General features: G+C 43.1%; 1 protein-coding gene across 7 annotated transcripts in view; it reads left to right on the top strand.

Moving 5' to 3' along the window:
* Positions 1–25,170, top strand: part of PLCH1 (phospholipase C eta 1) — a 367,659-nt gene that overhangs the window by 270,037 nt on the left and 72,452 nt on the right. For all 7 annotated transcript variants that reach the window (XM_073674758.1, XM_073674759.1, XM_073674757.1 and 4 more), the window contains 3 exons: positions 11,369–11,572; positions 22,245–22,365; positions 24,841–25,012. In XM_073674758.1, the coding sequence (XP_073530859.1) occupies positions 11,369–11,572; positions 22,245–22,365; positions 24,841–25,012 (497 nt within the window). The remainder of the gene's footprint in view (positions 1–11,368; positions 11,573–22,244; positions 22,366–24,840; positions 25,013–25,170) is intronic.

Below are 25,170 nucleotides of genomic sequence, written 5' to 3'. Positions count from 1 at the left end.
AAAGCAAAAGTGCATTTAAATAACATAGGGTTCTTAGTAACACTGTTTTTGATCAAAAATAATATAAAAGCCATGCCACCACGGCATGGTGACCCCATTCGGGATGGTCCTACTCTGTCTAATATTTAAAACCTTACCATGTGTCCAAATTGACGTCTGTGTGTGAATAAGGGCAGACAACGGACCGGATCCCGAACTGTGGACACCAGCTCAGGGAAGTTCTATAAATGTGATTTCCATTTCCTGGCTTGCACAGAATGCAAAGATGCAAAGAAAAAGAAAGACCCTATTATTGGTCTGAGTGCAATCCAACAAAATATCGGATCGCACCCCGACCAATGTTAGTCTATGGGGCCGTGCACATGTCAGATTTTTTCCGTCGGACAGAGTCTTTACAAGAAAAATTCGCTGCATGCCCGAGTTAGATTGGATCGCACTCGGCCATGCAAATCAATAAGACTGCACTCGGATGACTTCTGAGTGCAGTCTGATTTCCACACACTCACACAATGGAGAAGATGGAAAAAAAAATCTCCATCTTCTCCTCATATGAGAGAGTTGGATCACACTCTGTTCACACTCTGTTCACACTCTGTTCACACTCTGATCACACTCTGATCACACTCTGATCACACTCTGATCACACTCTGATCAAACTGAGATCAGAGTATGATCAGAGTGTGATTTGCATAATCAACCCGGTTTTCTCAGATGAGAGTCTATTCACTGGTATGACCCTAGCCGTAGGGTTGATTCTACTGATAGATTCCCTTTAAAGCAGTTTTCTAGGTTTTTGGATTTTTACTCCAAATCCGTATGGTTTTAGGATCTGGAAAGAAAGGCAAATTCTCAAAATGAATCCCACACATGCATTAGGAGAGCATGTCCCAGTATTACCAGGCATCCGTGCCAACCCCTGAATCACCATCAATCTGCCTAATTAGTCTTGTGCTCATTGTCTTTATGATTCAACATTTTTAGCCAAATCAATGTAAAAATTTCTGTTTTCTAACCCAATCAGTATGTTGAGAACATACAGTATGGACCAACCTAATATCATGTGGTAAACTACGAGCATTAAATGGGTTTCCTCCTTTCCACTTTTTGAGTTAATTCTTTGTGGTCATGTTAAAAATAATAAAATCAGCAGATTCCCACCCTACTGGGTCTAGTGCTACATCTCAGCCACTGCTCCAGTAATTGTGTACAGGTTGCAGTGTTGATGTTATTTCAGCAACACTGCAGCCAATCACTCTGCTCAGTGTTCTGCCAATGTAGTCAGCATGATTACCCAGTGACTGGTTGCAGCTCTTTTAGCATGATATCACTATTGCAGTCTGTACACAAACAAAACGGCGGCGGAGATGTAGCGCTGGACCTGGGGAGGGTAAGTAATAGATAATTGAATTATCTTTAATACAACCACATTGAGTTAATAAAAAAAAAAGTTGATAGGGGGAAATCTCTTTAAGGCTATGTGCCCACGATGCAGAAATGCTCCGGATTTTTTCCTGAGCGTTTCTGCATCTCCCTGACAGAAAAAACACATGTGGATTGTAAATGCGGATTGTACATGTGTTTTTCCTGCCAGGGACATGCGGATGTGAAGCGTTCTTCACATGCATTTCCGCATGCAGATTGACAAGCGCTTTCCAAGCGATTTTAGCATCACTTGGAAAGTGCTTGACAACTTGGTCACACTATATAAATCCATGCAAACAGCATGGATTTATATAGTGTGACCCGAGAGAATGTCAAAAAATAAAAAATAAATCTATACTTACCTTCCGATGGCCCGCGCTGTCTTGCTTCACCGTCCCGGCTGCCGGCAGATCGCGTTACACTGAAGGACCTGCCGACGTCAGCGTCGGGTGACCAGTCACATGACTATGACGTCAGCGCAGGTCCTTCAGTCCATCGCGAACTGACGGCATGCGAGGAGGACGAGCGCAGCGGGGGCCGCCAGAAGGTGAGTATATATTTATTTTTTATTTTACTCTTTTTTTTTTTTTTTTTAGTTTTCTACGGTACCCAGGTCCGGAGGAGAGTCTCCTCATCTCTAGACCCGGGTACCATCCGCACATTGGAACGCATGGAGTGCGCATCTACAGATGCAGGTCAGGAGAAAATGAAAGGATTCATCCAGTCTATTCGGCGCTCCCAGGAGACAGGCACCAGGCGGAGGTATTAAAAGTCTTCAGAAATTTACTTAGATAAAAATCATCCAGAAAACAATACATAGAACATGTTCTATGTATTGTTTTTTTGATGATTTTTTTTTTTGAAGACTTTTAATACCTCCGCCTGGTGCCTGTCTCCTGGGAGCGCCGAATAGACTGGATGAATCCTTTCATTTTCTCCTGACCTTCATTCCACGGTCTCCTGGCTGAGAGATCTGTTGTATCCAGACTATAGCTGCACATCAAGGAGTCAAGGCATCTAAGTCAGACCTAAAAGGTCGATACGCTATGCCACAAGCTACACCAAAGGTGAGCAAATTAGCTTCTGAAAAATAGTTGAACTAAATAATCTGCACTTAGATCTGCGCCCGTGTTTTCTGTCTTTTCCCCTCTCCTAGATCCTATTGTCTTGGGGTCATATACCAGTGATGCGTAATCCATGCGTTCTAATGCAAGTTAATGGCGGCGAAAACGCAGCACTAACGAAAAATAATTGGTAGTGCTGCGTTTTTTTCCGCAATGATAATCCACAGCGGAAATTTCCGCAGCATGTGCACAGCACATGCGGATTATCATTGGGGAACATTGCAGGCCTTCTACCATGCGTTATTTAAGCGTTTCTGCAGCCTTTTTGCCGCTGCGGAAACGCTTAAAAAACGCATTGTGGGCATACAGCCTAAGATCTTCTCAATATTAAAATATTAAAATTATCAATATTCAAAGGATTTGAAAAAAAAATTGAACAGCGTCATTTCTGTTTATGGGATGTGCCAAAAAAAAAGACCCATATTGTGTGTTGAAGCATCACATTTTTTAAATAGTTTTGTATTGTTGGAAAAATAAAGTAGAAAGTCTTTTTGTGCACTAGTCAGAATGCTGTTAACTTTTTTCAATTTTTACTTTGAGCAAGTCTTTGCTGTAGTGACAATGCATTCCCTGAAGAGAACAGGTGGTATTTCTATGCTTTTTGCCATTTAGTTTCCTGCAAAGACTTTTTTTTTGTCTTGCAACAGAGTTTCTTAAAATTCAAGGAGACTAAAACCCAAAGCCTGACACAATCTATTGATGAATGTGGCACCTATTGTGGGAAAAAAGCAGACCCATTTCTCTAATTCAAGTCAAGCTCTCATTCAATTTAAAGGCTTGTTCACACGCTGTGTTTTTATCATGGTTATTCTGCGCATTTTATAGTACCAGCAAAGTGAATGAGATTTCTGAAATCTCATGCACATGCTGCTTTTTTTTTCCTTGCTGATATGAACCATCAGATCGTTCTTTTTAAATCTGCAGCATGTCATTTCTTTCAGCATATTGGCACCATTTTTTAATACATTCAATTGAATGGGAAAAAAAACGCATTGAAGATTCTCGTCAACGCATACTTTACAAAACTTTTTTCCTAGTAACACTACTACTACATACCCCGGCAGAATTTTTCCTTTCTTGGCCTTGTTTCAGAGAATCTTAAATGATAACATAAAACCTTTTTCTCCACTCATGGTTAATGGTTATTGGTGCGTGTAGCCATTTATTGTCAAACTATTGTGTTTTCTTCTCTTTTTAAATCTTAATGACAACCAAAAACATCCAAATGACCCTGATCAAAAGTTCACATACACCAGTTCTTTATACCGTGTATTGCCCCCTCTAACATCAATGACAGCTTGAAGTCTTTTGTGGTAGTTGTGGATGAGGTTCTTTAATTTCTCAGATGGTAAAGCAGCCCATTCTTCTTGGCAAAAAGCCTCCAGTTCCTGTAAATTCCTGGGCTGTCTAGCATGAACTAGATCTCCCCAGAGTGGCTCAATGATATTGACGTCAGGAGACTGAGATGGCCACTCCAGAACCTTCACTTTGTTCTGCTGTAGCCAATGACAGGTCGACTTGGCCTTGTGTTTTGAATCGTTGTCATGTTGGAACGTCCAAGTACGTCCCATGCGCAGCTTCCGGGCTGAGGAGGGCAAATTTACCTCCAGTATTTGCTGATAATGTGCTGCATTCATCTTTCCTTCAACTTTTACCAAGTTTCCTGTGCCTTTGTAGCTCACACATCCCCAAAACATCAGCGGACCACCTCTGTGCTTTACTGTAGGAATGGTGTTCCTTTCATCATAGGCCTTGTTGACCTCTCTCCAAATGTAACTTTTGTGGTTGTGGCCAAAAAAGTTACATTTTAGTCTCATCACTCCAAATTATCTTGTTCCAGAAGTTTTGAGGCTTGTCTCTGTGCTGTTTGGCGTATTGTAGGCAAGATACTTTGTGGCATTTGCGCAGTAATGGCTTTCTTCTGGTGACTCAACCATGCAGCCCATTTCTCTTCAAGTGCCTCCTTATTGTGCATCTAGAAACAGCCACACCGCTAGTTTTCAGAGAGTCCTGAATTTCAGCTGATGTTATTTGTGGGTTTTTCTTTGCATCCCAAATAATTTTCCTGGCAGTTGTGGCCGAAAATTTTGTCGGTCTACCTGACCGTGGTTTGATTTTTACAGAGACCCTGATTTTCCATTTGTTAATCACAGTTTGAATGCTGCAGATTGGCATTATCAATTCCTTGGATATTTTTTTGTATCCCTTTCCTGTGTTATACAGTTCAACTACCTTTTCCCGGAAGATCCGTTGACAATTCTTTTGCTTTCCCCATGACTAACAATCCAGAAATGTCAGTGGCTGGATGAAAGATGCACGAGTCTGTCTGGATCACAGAAACTCACTCCGCTTTTATGCACACACACTGATTGCAAGCAAACAGGTCACAGGTGAGGATGTTACCTTTAGTAGCCATTCAAACCATTTGAACTGTCTAACAGGTTTGTCTACAGTTGTGCCCACCCAGTCTACCCGGAGCACCTGCCAGTTACCTGCCGTGCTCACCTACCCGGAGCACCCATCTGGCTATCTGCCGAACCAGCCTGCTTGTCTACCCGGTCCACCAGTCAGCCTTCCTGCCGTGCTCATCCGCTGTACCGGTCAGTTCCTGCCATCTGACCCATGGGAGTCACCTGCTCTCACACAAGCTCGGTCCCAGAGTGGCACCTGGTCCACCTGCCCAGTTTCTCCCTGGTTCATGGAGTCGACTAAGCCGCCGTGTGATCTTGGTCGGGCCGTGTAGGCACTTAGTCATGCCCCTCTGGTCCCTTCTTGCACCGAAGCACAGAGGTTCCACCACCCGGACTCGCAACATGCAGCATGTCAATTCTAGCAGCGTTTGTGCAGCTTTTTTCCCCATTTCTAATGAATGGGAAAAAAACGCATCAAAAACACATGTAAAAATGGAAGATAAAAGCGCGTATTGTACATCATGTTTTGTCTGCGAACACTTTGGCTTTTCTACTATTCTATTTCTACACAACAAATAATAAAACACAACATTATAATTTACTTAATATAAATAACTTTATTTTTCTAACTTCTTACATAATGCAGCTCTGCTTTAGTTAGCCTGATGTAACATTCTGCTCCTCTGAGCTAAGTTGTGCCCATATTGTAATTCCGATTTGCCAGTGAAGCTGGGCAGGCAAGGCTGCCTGGGTACAATGGCTGGCGTGCAAAGTGCAAGGCTTGGTTTCAGCCGCTGAATGTTCTGGAACTTTAAATTAACTAATGAATTGGAAATGATTGTCTTATTTTCTTTGAATGCTACAGTAGATGCAGAAGCCCTAAGGTTGTAAAAACAAGGTCACAGATGGTACGTTAATTTTGAAACTAACTTTATTTAACGTTTGCGGCTGTATCCATTAGTACAAAGCTAAAAAAAAGGTCAAATCTCAGATGCTCCATTCTTACAATATTTTACTGTGATAACTAGCAATATAGACTTATTCTTCTTGAATTTTTCCATGCTGATATTTATATGGGTACTTGCTATAGGAGAACATAGAACTGTTTGCTATAGAATAGTTTTGGAATTTATTGAAGATTTTCTTTTATTCTGCATAATTCCAAAGTGTCATTTATGGACCAGGTTTATTTGAGGAAAGAAAAACAAAAACCTAACTCTGTTTAATCTACACTGCTCAAAAAAATAAAGGGAACACTCAAATAACACATCCTAGATCTGAATGAATGAAATATTCTCATTGAATACTTTGTTCTGTACAAAGTTGAATGTGCTGACAACAAAATCACACAAAAATCCTCAATGGAAATCAAATTTATTAACCAATGGAGGCCTGGATTTGGAGTCACCCCCAAAATTAAAGTGGAAAAACACACTACAGGCTGATCCAACTTTGATGTAATGTCCTTAAAACAAGTCAAAATGAGGCTCAGTATTGTGTGTTGCCTCCACGTGCCTGTATGACCTCCCTACAACGCCTGGGCATGCTCCTGATGAGGTTGCGGATGGTCTCCTGTGGCTCCCAGACCTGGACTAAAGCATCCGCCAACTCCTGGACAGTCTGTGGTGCAACGTGACGTTGGTGGATGGAGCGAGACCTGATGTCCCAGATGTGCTCAATCGGTTTCAGGTCTGGGGAACGGGCGGGCCAGTCCATAGCTTCAATGCTTTCATCTTGCAGGAACTGCTGACACACTCCAGCCACATGAGGTCTGGCATTGTCCTGCATTAGAAGGAACCCAGGGCCAACCACACCAGCATATGGTCTCACAAGGGGTCTGTGGATCTCATCTCGGTACCTAATGGCAGTCAGGCTACCTCTGGCGAGCACATGGAGGGCTGTGTGGCCCTCCAAAGAAATGCCACCCCACACCATTACTGACCCACTGCCAAACCCGTCATGCTGAAGGATGTTGCAGGCAGCAGATCGCTCTCCACGGCGTCTCCGGACTCTGTCACATCTGCCACATGTGCTCAGTGTGAACCTGCTGTCATCGGTGAAGAGCACAGGGCGCCAGTGGCGACTTTGCCAATCCTGGTGTTCTGTGGCAAATGCCAGGCGTCCTGCATGGTGTTGGGCTGTGAGCACAACCCCCATCTGTGGACGTTGGGCCCTCATACCACCCTCATGGAGTCTGTTTCTAACCTTTTGTGCAGACACATGCACATTTGTGGCCTGCTGGAGGTCATTTTGCAGGGCTCTGGCAGTGCTCCTCCTGTTCCTGTTTGCACAAAGGCAGAGGTAGCGGTCCTGCTGCTGGGTTGTTGCCCTCCTACGGCCCCCTCCACGTCTCCTGGTGTACTGGCCTGTCTCCTGGTAGCGCCTCCAGCCTCTGGACACTACGCTGACAGACACAGCAAACCTTCTTGCCACAGCTCGCATTGATGTGCCATCCAGGATGAGCTGCACTACCTGAGCAACTTCTGTGGGTTGTAGAGTCCTTCTCATGCTACCACGAGTGTGAAAGCACAACCAACGTTCAAAAGTGACTGAAACATCAGCCAGAAAGCAATGGTACTGAGATGTGGTCTGTGGCCCCCACCTGCAGACCCACTCCTTTATTGAGGGTGTCTTGATAATTGCCAATAATTTCCATCTATTGTCTATTCCATTTGCACAACAGCATGGGAAATTGATTGTCAATCAGTGTTGCTTCCTAAGTGAACAGTTTAATTTCACAGAAGTTTGATCTACTTGGAGTTATATTCTGTTGTTTAAGTGTTCCTTTTATTTTTTTGAGCAGTGTATATATTCAATTAGAGAAAAACAGTAATAGATATGTTGAAAGTTCTTCTCCATACATCTCAATGGGGTGTTCATGGATTTATACAAGCTCCATTAAGAATAATGGTACACATGCTGACATTTCTGTAACAAATCTGCCACTTGTGAATGTAACCTGAATATTTCATGTCCTTATTCTACCTCAACCTTAGTAAGACGTCTTAATCCCAAACCTTCTAAGCTGTACTACTAACCTGTCCTAAATGTAGTTTAACCCTTTGTTACCAGATGTACTTTCAACTACATCGATATATAGAATTTCACATTTTTATGCAATAGTTTCCTTTCTGCTTTAGCTTTGTATCATCAATTACATTTTAATATTGCATACCTTAATCGTAAATGTAATCTGTCAGTGAGATCAATGCCCTACCTCAAAACCACAAATAATGGCATGCTCTGAAATGTAAATCATTTGACACCTTTACATCTTCTTTCTGTTGCTGCATTCCCAAAGATTTTTATTTCTTTGAGGTGTTAAGTGCCCTGGGTGTAGCAGAGCACATAATGAGTTTATACCTTCCCAGGTTGTTTTCCTGCCTAGCATCAGCCTATTTAGCCAACTCACTGCCTGTGTGATGTTAGGCACCAGGCAAGGAAATGAGACAGTGAGTTATCATCAAGCTAAAGAGGCTGGTGCTCAACAAGAAAACAACCTTGGAAGGCAGCAGCTTCTTAAGTTCTCGCCCATGCCCATTGCACTTACACCTTGTTTGCATAACAGCTAAAAAATGCCAATTACTGGGGAATACAGCAACAGATAGAAGATATAAAGGTGTTAATGCATTTACATTTCAAAGACCTGCATGCCCTATATGTGGCATCCCTGCGGGTTCAGTCGCCACCGTGGTACTGCATCTCACCCAGAAGTGTGGTACCCCACTCTCAGTTAAGGAGGGAGTACTGCCCGGGACCCACCCACCTGCATCCAACACTACACCATTCCAGACCAGCAGGCGGGGCAAGATGCACGTGTACAATGCTGAGCCCTGTCCCTGGTTGGAAGGGGGGGGGGACCAAGAGTGGGGGGACCATGTAGTGGGTGTGGGTGGAGGAAGTAGATCAGGGGAGCACCGTCAGTAGGAGTATAAGAAAGAAGGGAACCATCTTGGGAGAGATCAGTCAAAGGAGAGAGAGTTGGGAGCAGGAGCTCTTGAGGAGCTCTGCTGAGGAGGAGTGGAGAAAGGAGTCGGGCCTAGTCTAAGAGGCCCAGGAAGAGTGAGAGAGGACGGGAGCAGAGGGAAGGCTCCAGAGACAGAGGGGATCCCAGGGGCACGGGGAGTGCAGGAAGCCACCCGTGCGCCCGAATCTACACGGACGTGGAGAGATCAGGCCGCAGAGGGGACCGGCCCTAAACTAGTGGAGAATAACCAGGCTCAGCTAGATAACCGGAGGCTACTGTACTTTCAAGGTGCAGCTGCCCACTGCCACAATTATATCGCCGAAAAGGTGGCCGCATAGGGTCCAGGGGACTGCACGTCGCCCGACAAGATCTGAGGCTACTGGCTTGGGACACTGATTGTGAGGCGCAGGGCAGGAGGGTGAGAGCCAGCGCAGGAAGACGACCGAGGAAGGCACATAGAACGGGGTCGCATTTAAGTACTCCTGATATACCTGAGAGCTGCTGAACCCCTTCCTTGGTGAACACAGGACGACGTGGGAGGTTATAAGCTGGCAGTTGTAACCAGGAGCAGCGTGATAACTGTGAGTAAAATCTGAAGACTGCACCCCACTGTGTCCTTTCTCTTCCGAACCCTGCCGTACACCAAAGCAGTGGTTTTCCCCCACTTATGGGGTATCGGCGTACTCAGGAGAAATTGCACAACAAATTTCATGGTGCAATTTTTCCTATTACCCTTATGATAATGCAAAATTAAAGGATGAAAAACGGTTTTGTGGGGAAAATGTGAAAATTTTATTTTTACAGCTCAATATTATAATCTTCTGTGAAGCACCTTGGGGTTCAAGGTGCTCACCACACATCTAGATAAGTTCCCTAAGGGGTCTAGTTTCCAAAATGGTGTCACTTGTGGGGGGTTTCCACTGTTTAGGCACATCAGGGGCTCCCCAAATGCAACATGGCGTCCGCTAATTATTCAAACAAATTTTACATTCAAAAAGTCAAATGGCGCTCTTTCCCTTTCAAACGCTGCCGTGAGCCCAAACAGTGGTTTGCCTCCACATATGGGGTATCAGCGTGTTCAGGAGAAATTGCACAACAAATTTCATGGTGCAATTTTTCCTTTTACCCTTATGATAATGCAAAATTAAGGGATGAAAAACGTTTTTGTGGGAAAAATGTGAAAATTTTATTTTTACAGCTCAATATTATAAACTTCTGTGAAGCACTTTGGGGTTCAAGGTGCTCACCACACATCTAGATAAGTTCCCTAAGGGGTCTAGTTTCCAAAATGGTGTCACTTGTGGGGGGTTTCCACTGTTTAGGCACATCAGGGGCTCCCCAAATGCAACATGGCGTCCGCTAATTATTCAAACAAATTTTACATTCAAAAAGTCAAATGGTGCTCCTTCCCTTTCAAACCCTGCAGTGCGCCCAAACAGTGGTTTTCCCTCACATATGGGGTATCGGCACGCTCAAGAGAAATTGCACAAAAAAATTTGGGGTCCATTTTTTCCTGTTACCCCTGTGAAAATAAAAAAAATTGGGTCTAAAATAACATTTTTGTGAAAAAAGTTAAATGTTAATTTTTTTCTTCCACATTCCAAAAATTCCTGTGAAGCACCTGAAGGGTTAATAAAGTTCTTGAATGTGGTTTTGAGCACCTTGAGGGGTGCAGTTTTTAGAATGATGTCACTTTTGGGTATTTTCTGTCATAAAGACCCCTCAAAGTGACTTCAAATATGATGTGGTCCCTAAAAAAATGTTTTTGTAAATTTTGTTGGAAAAATGAGAAATCGCTGGTCAACTTTTAACCCTTATAGCTCCCTAACAAAAAAAAAATTTGTTTCCAAAATTGTGCTGATGTAAAGTAGACATGTGGGAAATGTTATTTATTAACTATTTTGTGTGACATATCTCTCTGATTTAAGGGCATGAAAATTCAAAGTTTGAAAATTGCAAAATTTTCAAAATTTTCGCCAAATTTCCGATTTTTTCACAAATAAACGCAAGTTATATCGAAGAAATTTTACCACTATCATGAAGTACAATATGTCATGAAAAAACATTCTCAGAATCAGGGGAATCCGTTTAAGCGTTCTAGAGTAATTACTTCATAAAGTGACAGTGGTCATAATTGAAAAAATTGGCCCGGTCACGAATGCAAAAACAGGCTCTGGTGCGAAGTGGTTAAAGCGAAGGTTTTTAGCTTCAGTTGGTGCCACTGGAAATTCTTACCTGTCATCACTGTAGGATGGTTATTCCAAAGTCTGTGTGGAGTTGTAAGGAGAATAGCTGCCAGCTGTGCCGTGTTGTGATGGCGCGCACTATGTATTTGTCACACACTGCACTCGCACTCCTTGCTCTTATACTTTTTGCTTTGTATGTTTGTAATTTAGGATTATTGTGTTTCTAACCATAGTGCTTTGTTTTATTTCTCCCTACAGGTTTTACCAGTTTCATGAGAGGCCCAACCGGTGACATATTTAACCCTTTACATTGTGAAATTTACCAGGATATGGAGCAGCCTCTGTGCAATTACTACATTGCATCATCTCATAATACTTACTTAACTGGGGACCAACTTCTGTCGCAGTCAAAGGTGGATATGTATGCTTGGGTGTTACAAGATGGCTGCCGATGTATAGAAGGTATGTAAGCGGCACATTCCCAAGTGCATTATTCTTGTTTTGTAGCATATGACACCAGGCTAATGTGTATGAGGCTTCCTGATGCTTTTTCTGTAAGGAAAATAAGATGCTGTTTTTTGTCGTCTCTTTTGAGATAAGCAGAAACAATATCGATCAACTGTCTATAAAACTAAGGGGGCCATGGGCATCAGAAATGTGTAGGTGGAACCACACAATTTTTGTAGGATTTCCTTACAATACAGCAGGTGGCATTCTGATGCTAATGATGCTAAAGTCCCCCATACACTACAGATAGCTGATGGCTGAATGATGGTTCTGCTGATCATTTGGAGAGCTGCTGCCAGACTCCTCTAGCGGAGTCGTAACTCTTAGAGTTCAAAAGGATTGTCAGTCCGAAATCAGGCATGCCAGATCCTTCTGGATGGGATCTATAGAAATTGTGAAATAATAACTAAGGGCACCTTTAAATACCAATGAGTTCAAACAAATACATACTATAAATTAATTAATGAACAATAACAAGAAAGTGGTATACATAAATAATATTTATTAGGTGATCCCAAATTGTCTAACAACATTGGAACACTTACAGGCAAGGTTTAAAAACATTTAAAAAGGCCATAAGGCTGTTATTCTACTTAAGGCATGCAAAATATAGCAATCACCTTTCCTCATCTGCCCCACAATGAAACCATTAAGACTGTAAACACCAAGAATGGAAATGATATACTGCCCTAATCAATAACTGATAAAAAATCTAGCATGTCGTCATTAATACCACTACAAGCAGCCAAATGCTGAATGGACCCAAGAGTTAAAGGGGTTTTCCCACAAGCAAAAGTTCATTTTAATCAATAGATCTTGGAATAATAATAATAATTTCCACAATTAGATGTGTTTAAATAAAATATTCATGTGCTAAAATAATCTTATAAATGTGCCCCTGCTGTGTCCTGTGTAATGGCTGTGTCTGACTGTACAGGAACATGGTCTTATCATACCACATCTCCTGGGCAGGGGAGGAAGCAAAAGAGTATACTGATATTACAGCAGGGGATCACAGCTGATTTTTTTTGTAAAGTTAAACATTTCACTGCCTGTTTTTGAACAATGTTTAACTTCAAAGAAAGAATCAGCTGTGGTCCCCTGCTGTAATGTCTGCATACTCTTTTGCTTCCTCACCTGTCCAGGAGCTGTGGTATGATCAGACCATATCCCAGCATGGTCACACACAGCCATTACACAGTACACAGCAGGGGCACATTTATAAGATTATCTCAGCACAGGAACATTTAAAGGGGTTGTCCGGTACTTTTTTTAAGTTGCCCAATGTATTCAGCATGTGGGCATAAGTATCTCTGTAAATACCTTGTGTTGCAGATAATGCCTGTGAGTGGCGGCATCACGTGACCCCCGGCTGCAGCTGGCTCTGACATCCACGTCACACAAGTCCAGGCTGCAGCCGAGGGTCCCTCTTCCGCTTTCCGGTGGCTGCTGGGTAGTGGGCGGGGTTATTTCCCTGTGTCACACCCAGCATCCACCGCATGCTCTCCCTGTCCCCATTCATTGGGAAAGCGCGCGGTGGATGCTGGGTGTGACGGGGTCATGTGATGCCTGTGAGCGGCCAGTGATAGCGCCGCTCACAGGCATTATCAGCAACACAAGGTATTTACAAATATGCTTATGTACTCATACTGAATACATTGGACAATTTAAAAAAAGTACCGGACAACTTCTTAAATTTTAAACACATCCAATTTTGAAAATTATTATTATTCCAAGATCTATTGATTAAAATTAACTTTTGTTCATGCCAAAACCCCTTTAAGGTAATAATAATTAGTATCAAATCCTACAAAAAACTAGTGATCAAATAAGAGGGGGATTTTTTCCTCTTAAGGTGTATTTTTGTGATAATCAGGGTGAATCTATGTCCCAGTATTCAAAACAATAACATAAAATAATGAAGAACTGTCCTATGTGGATAGTACGGTAATGAAGATCTTTATGTAATGAGGATTTATAGAAATCTCATGCCCATGGTTCTTCTTTTTAACGCAGCGTAAACTGACCTGCGGTGCGTGTTTCAGATCTGCAGCATGTCAATTTCTCTTGTAGTTACGCTGAGTTTTATGTGCAGAATTTCCCCATTAGGTGCAGAAATTCCACAGGTAAAAAATGTACAGGCGCACAAACGCATCAAAAACGCATGTAATCTGCACCTTAGTATGTCAAAAAAGTTTTGTCAAAGCCAATACCAGGAAGTATCAAAAACAAAGCAGCTTTATGTGAAGCCCGACTCACCAAGGAGACAAAAAACGCAGTTTCAAAAACACGATAAGACTATGTTCACACACGTTGTGTTTTGCTGCATATTTTGCTGCAGATTTTTCTGCAAATTTTCAGCTGCATCTAGCAGTACCAGCAACAGTCTATGAGAAACCGGGATTCTCTGTTCACACGTGATGTTTTTTGTTTGCTGCGTATTTTCTGCCTTGCGTATTTGGAAAATAGAGCATGTCACTTCTTTCAGCGTTTTTGCTGCGCATTTTGCTGCGTTTTTTTCACCCATAGGAAGTAATGGGTGGTCAAAAATCCACAGCAAATAACGCGCATTTTTTACGCAGCTGTTTTCCTGCCAAAGATATGTTAGCAGCATATTTGCTGCAGAAAAAAAAAACACAACGTGTGTGAACATAGCCATAGGAATTAATGGGTGGTCAAAAACACACAGCAAATACGTGCGTTTTTTACGCAGCTGTTTTCTGCCAGAGAAAAGTTAGCAGCAGAAAAAAACACAACGTGTGTGAACATAGCCTAAAAGTGCATGTAAAAAAAACGCAATAAAAAAATGTAAATAATTGAATAATAGATGCAGAAATGGTGCAGAAATCTTGCAACATTAAAAACTCATCAAAAGCTCATCATGGGAACCTGGGCTGTGGAATCGGTAAGCCAAACCACCGACTGCGACTCCTCAATTTCCCTGACTCTCGACTCCACAGCACTGCCTCACTACTGAGCGTGTATATAAAGTACAGCACTGTCTCACTACTGAGCGTGTACATAAAGTGCAGCACTGCCTCACTACTGAGCGTGTACATAAAGTGCAGCACTGCCTCACTACTGAGCGTGTACATAAAGTGCAGCACTGCCTCACTACTGAGCGTGTACATAAAGTGCAGCACTGCCTCTCTACTGAGCGTGTACATAAAGTGCAGCACTGCCTCACTACTGAGCGTGTACATAAAGTGCAGCACTGTCTCACTACTGAGCGTGTACATAAAGTGCAGCACTGCCTCACTACTGAGCGTGTACATAAAGTGCAGCACTGCCTCTCTACTGAGCGTGTACATAAAGTGCAGCACTGCCTCACTACTGAGCGTGTATATAAAGTGCAGCACTGTCTCACTACTGAGCGTGTACATAGTAGTGAGGCAGTGCTGCACTTTATGTACACGCTCAGTAGTGAGACAGTGCTGCACTTTATATACACGCTCAGTAGTGAGGCAGTGCTGCACTTTATGTACATGCTCAGTAGTGAGGCAGTGCTGCACTTTATGTACATGCTCAGTAGTGAGGCAGTGCTGCACTTTATGTACATGCTCAGTAGTGAGGCAGTGCTGCACTTTATGTACATGGTCAGTAGTGAGGCAGTGCTGCACTTTATATACACGCTCAGTAGTGAGGCAGTGCTGCACTTTGAGCGTGTACATAAAGTGCAGCACTGCCTCACTACTGAGCGTGTACATAAAGTGCAGCACTGCCTCACTACTGAGCGTGTACATAAAGTGCAGCACTGCCTCACTACTGAGCGTGTACATAAAGTGCAGCACTGCCTCTCTACTGAGCGTGTACATAAAGTGCAGCACTGTCTCACTTCTGAGCGTGTACATAAAGTGCAGCACTGCCTCACTACTGAGCGTGTACATAAAGTGCAGCACTGCCTCACTACTGAGCATGTACATAAAGTGCAGCACTGCCTCACTACTGAGCGTGTATATAAAGTGCAGCACTGCCTCACTACTGAGCATGTACATAAAGTGCAGCACTGCCTCTCTACTGAGCGTGTATATAAAGTGCAGCACTGCCTCACTACTGACCATGTACATAAAGTGCAGCACTGCCTCACTACTGAGCGTGTACATAAAGTGCAGCACTGCCTCACTACTGAGCGTGTACATAAAGTGCAGCACTGCCTCACTACTGAGCGTGTACATAAAGTGCAGCACTGCCTCACTACTGAGCGTGTACATAAAGTGCAGCACTGCCTCACTACTGAGCGTGTACATAAAGTGCAGCACTGTCTCACTACTGAGCGTGTACATAAAGTGCAGCACTGCCTCACTACTGAGCGTGTACATAAAGTGCAGCACTGCCTCTCTACTGAGCGTGTACATAAAGTGCAGCACTGCCTCACTACTGAGCGTGTACATAAAGTGCAGCACTATCTCACTACTGAGCGTGTACATAAAGTGCAGCACTGTCTCACTACTGAGCGTGTACATAAAGTGCAGCACTGCCTCACTACTGAGCGTGTACATAAAGTGCAGCACTGCCTCTCTACTGAGCGTGTACATAAAGTGCAGCACTGCCTCACTACTGAGCGTGTACATAAAGTGCAGCACTGTCTCACTACTGAGCGTGTACATAGTAGTGAGGCAGTGCTGCACTTTATGTACACGCTCAGTAGTGAGACAGTGCTGCACTTTATATACACGCTCAGTAGTGAGGCAGTGCTGCACTTTATGTACACGCTCAGTAGTGAGGCAGTGCTGCACTTTATGTACATGCTCAGTAGTGAGGCAGTGCTGCACTTTATGTACATGGTCAGTAGTGAGGCAGTGCTGCACTTTATATACACGCTCAGTAGTGAGGCAGTGCTGCACTTTGAGCGTGTACATAAAGTGCAGCACTGCCTCACTACTGAGCGTGTACATAAAGTGCAGCACTGCCTCACTACTGAGCGTGTACATAAAGTGCAGCACTGCCTCACTACTGAGCGTGTACATAAAGTGCAGCACTGCCTCTCTACTGAGCGTGTACATAAAGTGCAGCACTGCCTCACTACTGAGCATGTACATAAAGTGCAGCACTGCCTCACTACTGAGCGTGTATATAAAGTGCAGCACTGCCTCACTACTGAGCATGTACATAAAGTGCAGCACTGCCTCTCTACTGAGCGTGTATATAAAGTGCAGCACTGCCTCACTACTGACCATGTACATAAAGTGCAGCACTGCCTCACTACTGAGCATGTACATAAAGTGCAGCACTGCCTCACTACTGAGCGTGTATATAAAGTGCAGCACTGCCTCACTACTGAGCGTGTACATAAAGTGCAGCACTGCCTCACTACTGAGCGTGTACATAAAGTGCAGCACTGCCTCTCTACTGAGCGTGTACATAAAGTGCAGCACTGCCTCACTACTGAGCGTGTACATAAAGTGCAGCACTGTCTCACTACTGAGCGTGTACATAGTAGTGAGGCAGTGCTGCACTTTATGTACACGCTCAGTAGTGAGACAGTGCTGCACTTTATATACACGCTCAGTAGTGAGGCAGTGCTGCACTTTATGTACATGCTCAGTAGTGAGGCAGTGCTGCACTTTATGTACATGCTCAGTAGTGAGGCAGTGCTGCACTTTATGTACATGGTCAGTAGTGAGGCAGTGCTGCACTTTATATACACGCTCAGTAGTGAGGCAGTGCTGCACTTTGAGCGTGTACATAAAGTGCAGCACTGCCTCACTACTGAGCGTGTACATAAAGTGCAGCACTGCCTCACTACTGAGCGTGTACATAAAGTGCAGCACTGCCTCACTACTGAGCGTGTACATAAAGTGCAGCACTGCCTCTCTACTGAGCGTGTACATAAAGTGCAGCACTGTCTCACTTCTGAGCGTGTACATAAAGTGCAGCACTGCCTCACTACTGAGCGTGTACATAAAGTGCAGCACTGCCTCACTACTGAGCATGTACATAAAGTGCAGCACTGCCTCACTACTGAGCGTGTATATAAAGTGCAGCACTGCCTCACTACTGAGCATGTACATAAAGTGCAGCACTGCCTCTCTACTGAGCGTGTATATAAAGTGCAGCACTGCCTCACTACTGACCATGTACATAAAGTGCAGCACTGCCTCACTACTGAGCATGTACATAAAGTGCAGCACTGCCTCACTACTGAGCATGTACATAAAGTGCAGCACTGCCTCACTACTGAGCATGTATATAAAGTGCAGCACTGTCTCACTACTGAGCGTGTACATAAAGTGCAGCACTGCCTCACTACTGAGCGTGTACATAAAGTGCAGCACTGCCTCACTACTGAGCGTGTACATAAAGTGCAGCACTGCCTCACTACTGAGCGTGTACATAAAGTGCAGCACTGCCTCTCTACTGAGCATGTACATAAAGTGCAGCACTGCCTCACTACTGAGCGTGTACATAAAGTGCAGCACAGATTCCTCTCAACTAAAAGTCTAGACCCTTAGATCAGGAATAGAACAGACATTTATAGGACTTTTCATAACTTTCCCAAATTCTTATTAAAACATTTACAGCACATCCTGCATTGTGCTACTGAGCCCAATTTATTATATATTTTAGGAGTCGGTCCATTTTATACCGACTCCACGACTCTGACTGAGTCCACAGCCCTTGTGGGAATGTAGCCTAATTTCCCCAACAAGCATCTGTCTGGGACCCCATATGCATTAAACTGTTGGCCAAAACTCGTCGATATCTGCAGGTTTGGTCAACATTAGTCTAATGTGTATGGGGCCTTGTTGTAGGTTTTATGAATGATATCTAACTCCAATGCATACAATACAATGTAAAGGTAAATGTATAAAGTAACATAAATGTAACAATCTGATGTATAGCCAAATAAGATCAAGTTTCTGTGACTGCCTATTTGTAAAGAACAATTGAGTGCATTTTATAAACTTATTATATTGTTACTTGTGTGATGAAATGTTGCATCCATGGCTTCATTCAAACAACAGGTTAATTGCTTTATAAGTTGCTCATTTGGGTTTTCTAATTAATCTTAGTAATGCTGAAATTCTGCTTTTTTGTTTTGTTTGGCTGAAGTAATACAGCTTTATGAATTACTTTGTAATAAAGCAGGGTAATTAGCAGTTTAAGATTTTCTCGTGATAATGAGGTGTAATTATTAAACAATGCAATTAACAGCAGTGAAGCTTTATCATTTCCAGGAATCATTAAGATATAAATAAAAGTAGCTACTATTATATATACCTTAGTACAGATATACTATCGGGCAGTGCATAAAATGAGATCCTATTTATTCCGGAGGCATCTGCCATCAATCCAGGAGTCCATACACCCCAGATCTCTAGACCGTAGATGCAGACAGACACGGGCAGCGGATTATATTAAAATTCCACCTGCCCAATGCTTTAGTCTTCATTCATGGAGAGTGTCTGAATAGTTGGCGTGTCTCTATAAAATTGATGGGTTTGGACACATTCTCTAATGTAATTAGGGGTCTTTAGATATTTGTCAGTTGAAAGCTATTCCTTCCAACTCCCCCATGCCCAGCATGCGTTTTCAGTAAGGAGATGGGAATAACCCACTGCCAGGCATCTTTGGCAAAGGCTTATCTTTCCTGCTAAAAACCAACGTTCCTGATCTTTTCCCCCAATATATGACTTCAGTAGTGAGTTGGGATAGTCAGCCCTATTGAAATGGGTGGGCTTGGCCACATTTACTGTAATATGTACAGAGACCTTTATGTAGATGAGGGCAGTAGGATATTAATTGTGCAAAGAAAAATAGACCAAAAAGGTTGGGTTGTTTTTTGGGTGACTACAGGACTTCACTTATTTAGCAGTTTCAAAAAGCAATGTGTCTTTCATTGGAAAAAAAGAAGTACTAAATACCGTGTTTCCATTACAAATGGGTGAAAAATTGAAGTTTCTGTGTTGCCAGATGGACCCCAAACAAATACTTTTTAGACAAACTTCTGGTCCATTGATGTCTCTGGATATACGTCCAGCGTACATGATGGGAGACTATCCGTGCATTTACACTGCCTGTTGTAAATAATTATATGACGTTTCTGATAAATGTGTCGCTGTGCAGCTGCTACTTATCTGGCATACGATTTGGCATGTGATTATAAAATGCAGTGTTCTTATATTATTTCCAAGCCTTTGATTTTATTAATTCTGAAAGAAATTCCTCTGTTTCTCACGCTTCAGTTCACCAGTCTGATATTCTTCACAGGTTTTGTTAAGCATCTTCAATTCTATTTGAAAATAGTGTAGTAGCTCCCCTTCCCAACTCAATGAAACAAACCAGATACGAACTGCTAGCACTGGAGTATTTGCTAAATCAGGGTCAGCTGATGGAACTTCAATTCACTTTTTCCAAAGTATGGTAAAAAAGATTAGAAATCAATCTTTGAAGCAACATTGAAAATGGTATTAGGATATTGTATTATTAGTTATTGCTTATAATGTAGTTTGTTTTGGAATTGCTTCCTTTAGAATTGGGAGCACAAAAGGATATAGTAGACTGGGCACAATGGGGCTGTTACGCACTCAGTTGGTGCATGTGGTTCGTGGCCCCACTGCGCCATGGGACCGGGCTTACCTAGGAGAGGTGTAGCTAAGAGGCTACATGGTGTTCACTGGAGCTCCCGATGGTGGAGTCAGTCTTGAGCTGCAGATAGCCGCCGGGTACCATTCCTAGGCCGTGCCCGGTACTGCAGCTGCTGACCCCAAGAGTTAGGTACTCAGACACAGATAGGACTCAGGCTCCATTTAGACTACTAGGTTCAGGATCCAAGGGTAGAACGGTTACTGACACAGAGACTCAGACAGGACTGATTCGGAGACTGTTAGGACAGTCCGGGTACTCGGATAGGCACACGTTCAGACACACAGGTCTCGGATACTGATTCAGGGACTGGCTTGCACACTGACCAGGGGACCAGTTTCAGCGACTAGCCACACTAGGACTACGGGTTCAGGATTGGCTGCACAAGGACAAGGGACTATGGTTTCAGGACTGGCCACACAAGGACCAGGACAACGGGTTCAAAACTGACCAGGCAAGGACTAGGGGACCTCACAACTCATTAGTAGACTACCACACTACGTAATGATACTTGGTTGCTTGGCACCTCCCTATGGGAGAGGGTGCCTTTTAAACAAGATGCCTCCCAGCTATTGGTTGGCAGCCATCTTGCAGGTGTACTCTTACACTAAACGCCTCCCAGCCATTGGCTGGGGGCATTTAACGATGTGTGCGTGCTGCCCCTTTTAAGAGCAGGGAAGCGCACTCGTGCACTAGGCGCACCACCGGGAAGTGCGGCACGCTCAACACATGGAGAGAGGGAGCATGCTGCAACGCTGGGACAGTTACGCCAGCATCTCTGCATGGAGGAGGAAGGAGAACCGTGCAGGGGTGCCGGCAAATACTGTTACAGGGGCAAATAATAATACTAATAGTTAGACAGCGCAAACTTAAAGGGGTTGTCCCACAAACAATGTACATTTTAATAAATAGATCTTGGAGTAAAAATAAGTTCCACAATTGGATGTGTTAAATAAAAACATTCCTCTGCTGAGATAATCTTATAAATGTGCCCCTGCTGTGTACTGTGTAATGGCTGCATCTGGCCGTGCAGGAACATGGTCTAATAATACCACAGCTCCTGGGCAGGGGAGGAAGCCAAACTATACAGACAGGACAGCACGGGATCACAGCAAAAGTTTTACCTGCATCAGAGTAATAACCGGCACCACGCGTGCAGAGGGTAAATTTCAGTGCGAGCTCCGAAGTCAGTGACAGCTGAAGCAGCTACCCTCGTTAGCAGGTGCAGCACCTCCAAAGGTGAAGTCCACAGAATCACAGCCACGTAGAAATGCACTGGGTGGCACACTGCATGAGGTAAAATCTTCTTTTATTCACATAACAATTAAAACATGGATGCGGGGGAGCACGTCCACAGTCGGACGAAGGCCGTTTCACGTACCAAGCACACTTCTACGGGTCCAGGTGAAAATTTTTTTTACCTCGTATCAGGTTACATCCCATACTATCCTGTCTTATTTTTATTCCAAGATCCATTGATTAAAATGTATTTTGTTAATGGGAAAACCCCCCTTCAGGTCTATTTGCGCTACAAGATTATCGTGAATTGGCATTCTGAGGAACACTCATTTCATTATAGTCTTGTAGTCTAAACATGTTACCAATCACCCAGTGAATGAGAAAAACGAGTGAAGTGATCTTTTTGGCTTCACAATCCATTATCTTCTCGGCAGCACATCATCATGTGTGACCAGGAATGGTGCTGCCGAGACTAGTGGCAGCTTATGTGCACTGCACAACCTGTTGTAGAGCATTCAGTGCCTCTGAAGTCTGGTCGCCCTGTGTAAACAGGCTATTACATGATCCCTGATCAGTGATCGGATAGTGCCCCAGGTCGGTCCGTGTAAATGAATCCCTTAGACAAGACAGTCTTGAAATGCACAAAATGAATCAGTACAGTAGTTTGTTTTGTTTGATAACTTAGTCTTAAAATTCATGCTCCTTCAGCTTGACAGATATGCCCCATGGTTCACTGCAGTCCGGTTTGTACTTCTCTTACCTACAGCTTAACTTAATCTTTCTTTCTCTGCTTTTTCAACAGTTGACTGTTGGGATGGACCAGATGGTGAGCCTGTTGTGCACCATGGATACACACTCACCTCAAAAATTCCCTTTAAAGATGTTGTGGAGGCCATCAACAAGCATGCATTTGTTAAAAATGAGTATGTTACTTCTGCGCAATTTAATAACATATAGTTTACCTTCAGAAATTTTTGAAGAATACAATTTTGAAAAACAATCTATTTTTTAAGGCAAATTCTAGCATCTTGATAAGGAACAGTTCTAAAAACAGCAACTAAAGAAAAATTTTCACAACTAAGTATCACAATATGTTATTTAGTTTGGCTTGAAAAAATATTTTAAAATAAAGCTGAGCCAATAGATCCTGGTTCAGTGGCCATGTCTGTATTCTGTGGCTGCAGATGGGACCGCTGCAAACTACCTCCTACATATTGGCTCCTCTATTGATTAGCCAGCCTGGTGCAATGTCACATGTGCGTAACGCCTCGATGATGTCATGCCAGGCTGGCTAATCATCATTCATATGAATTATTTTATAAAGACTAGTCTGTTTTCAACAAATTGCTAAGAAACCATTTAGAAAGTGTCAATACCAGTAAGCACAAAAGTAAGCATACCAGAGTAATCCTAAAAAAAAACCTCATCAAAAGTAGCTTATATAATGATCAGTGGATGCTCAAAGCTCATTTTGCTAATTGTTTGGACTGAAAAGTGTAGGAAAAAACATACAGCTATTGTAACACATCAATGTGATCGGTAAAGCCATGTTTTTATCATTGATTGCAGTTAAAAAATCATCTTGTGCAGAGGCATACATAGAAATCATGGGACCCATAGAAGTTCTAATCCCAAAATAAAAAATTAAATTAAATAATTGTCGGGGTCACAGAAGAGCATACCTCACAACTTTCCAGTCTTTACATAGTAATATTTCTCCTGCTGATGTCCGTCCTTGATTCCTCTTCCATTGCTCCCATAAAGTATTATGCAACAAAAGTCCCGCCCCCCCCCCCAACACCGTATGATACCGTCATGGTGTTAATGACCCTACTGTACCTCACCTCAACTCCCAAGGCAAAGTATGGTGACCCCAATATAGTATGATCCCCCCAACTGTGACCCCCCACAACTATAATGGGCCTACATACAGTATAATGGCCCCCACACAGTATGAAGGACCCTACACAAAGCTTCACACTGTATAATTGCATACAGTATAATGCGCCCCCCATAATCTTCCATGTTGTATAATACACTCCCCATGGTCCTCCATAGAATATTATGCTCTCCCCATGGTCCTCCATAAAATATAGTGCACTCCCAATGGTCCTCCATAGAATATAATGCACCATCCATGGTCCTCCATATAATAAAATGCTCTCCTATGGTCCTCCATATAATAAAATGTTCTCCCCATGGTCCTGCGTACAATATAATTCACACCCCATGGTCCTCCATACAATATAATGCACACCCCATGGTCCTCCACAAAATATGCATTCCCCCCATGTTCCTCCACACAATATAATGCACCCCCCATGGTCCTCTATACAAGTATAATGCACCCCCATAGGCCTCTATATAGTATAATTCACCCCCATGGCCCTCCACACAATATAATGCACCCACCATGATCCTCCAGACAGTATAATGCCCCCCTATGGTCCTCCATACAGTATAATGCACCCCTATGGTCTTCCATACAGTATAATGCACCCCCATGGTCCTCCACAAAATATAATGCACTCCCCCCATGGTCCTCCACACAATATAATGCACCCACCCATGGTCCTCTATACAAGTATAATGCACCCCCATTGTCCTCCACACCATATCATGCGCCCCCATGGTCCTCCATACAGTATAATGCACCCCCATGATCCTCCATACAGTATAATGTACCCCCATGGTCCTCTATACAGTATAATGCACCCCCATGCTGTATTATGGCCACTGGTCACTGATTTTAACAAAATAAATACCGTACTTACCTCTCCTGGTTCCACCCGATTCTCCAGTCTCCTCAGCGTGTGGTGTGAAGCGTCGGACATTTCAGAGCAGCGGGCGCCCTATAATGACATCATTGCGCCCTTTGCTCTGAGATGTCAGACTCCGAGGAAGGATGATGGGGGCGGAAACATTTGCTGACTCTCCCTCCTCCACCATTGCTGGCCTTGGGCCGTCAGCAAGAGCAATGATGATTGAGGAGGAAGTGTCAGCAGACAGAGGCAGGGCCTGGTGTGGGCCCCACCCCTGGCTCATGGGTCCCATAGCAGTTGCTTGGTGGTACACCACTGTATTGTGTAGAAGGACACTCAGATATCCAAGAAGGTGTACAGTAACGATATAGATTGGATTAAAAAAAGTCAGGTGTTAAGTGAGATTCCACTGTTCTTATAATATTATGTAAAGATGTTGGGTTAGAAAGAAAATTGAGCAACAAAAAATGCAGGTTATGTAATATCTCCTGAGATAAGACTATGATTTCGGGATCACAATCCTGAGTGAATGCCCTTATGATAGGATTATTTATTTGTAGACTTTTATAAACTCCTGGATTTTTAATTTTTTTTTGCAGCAGTTACATTTTGTCTGTTCTCTGATTTTTATTGTAGGTATCCAGTTGTCTTGTCTATTGAAAACCACTGTAACATTCAACAGCAGAGGAAAATTGCTCAATATCTAAAAGAAATATTTGGGGACAAGCTTGACTTATCTTCAATTCCACTTGGAGAAAACAAACAACTTCCCAGCCCCCAGCACCTGAAGGGCAAAATACTTGTGAAGGTAATCCTGAATCTAGAGCGGTAACATTCTCTAGAAGTACAGTATACTTTTTGTTAGGATGTTTGTAATCATATAATGAAAATGATATTGAACATAGGGGATCACATTTGGTACTATTGGTTGTTTCAAGTAAACTATTTATATTGTTAATAGAGATT

Source organism: Phyllobates terribilis, unplaced genomic scaffold (genome assembly GCF_046119375.1).
Source record: "Phyllobates terribilis strain yellow unplaced genomic scaffold, ASM4611937v1 Scaffold_3__8_contigs__length_932513732, whole genome shotgun sequence".
Taxonomy (NCBI): domain Eukaryota; kingdom Metazoa; phylum Chordata; class Amphibia; order Anura; family Dendrobatidae; genus Phyllobates; species Phyllobates terribilis.
This window is presented reverse-complemented; position numbering and strand designations above follow the sequence as displayed.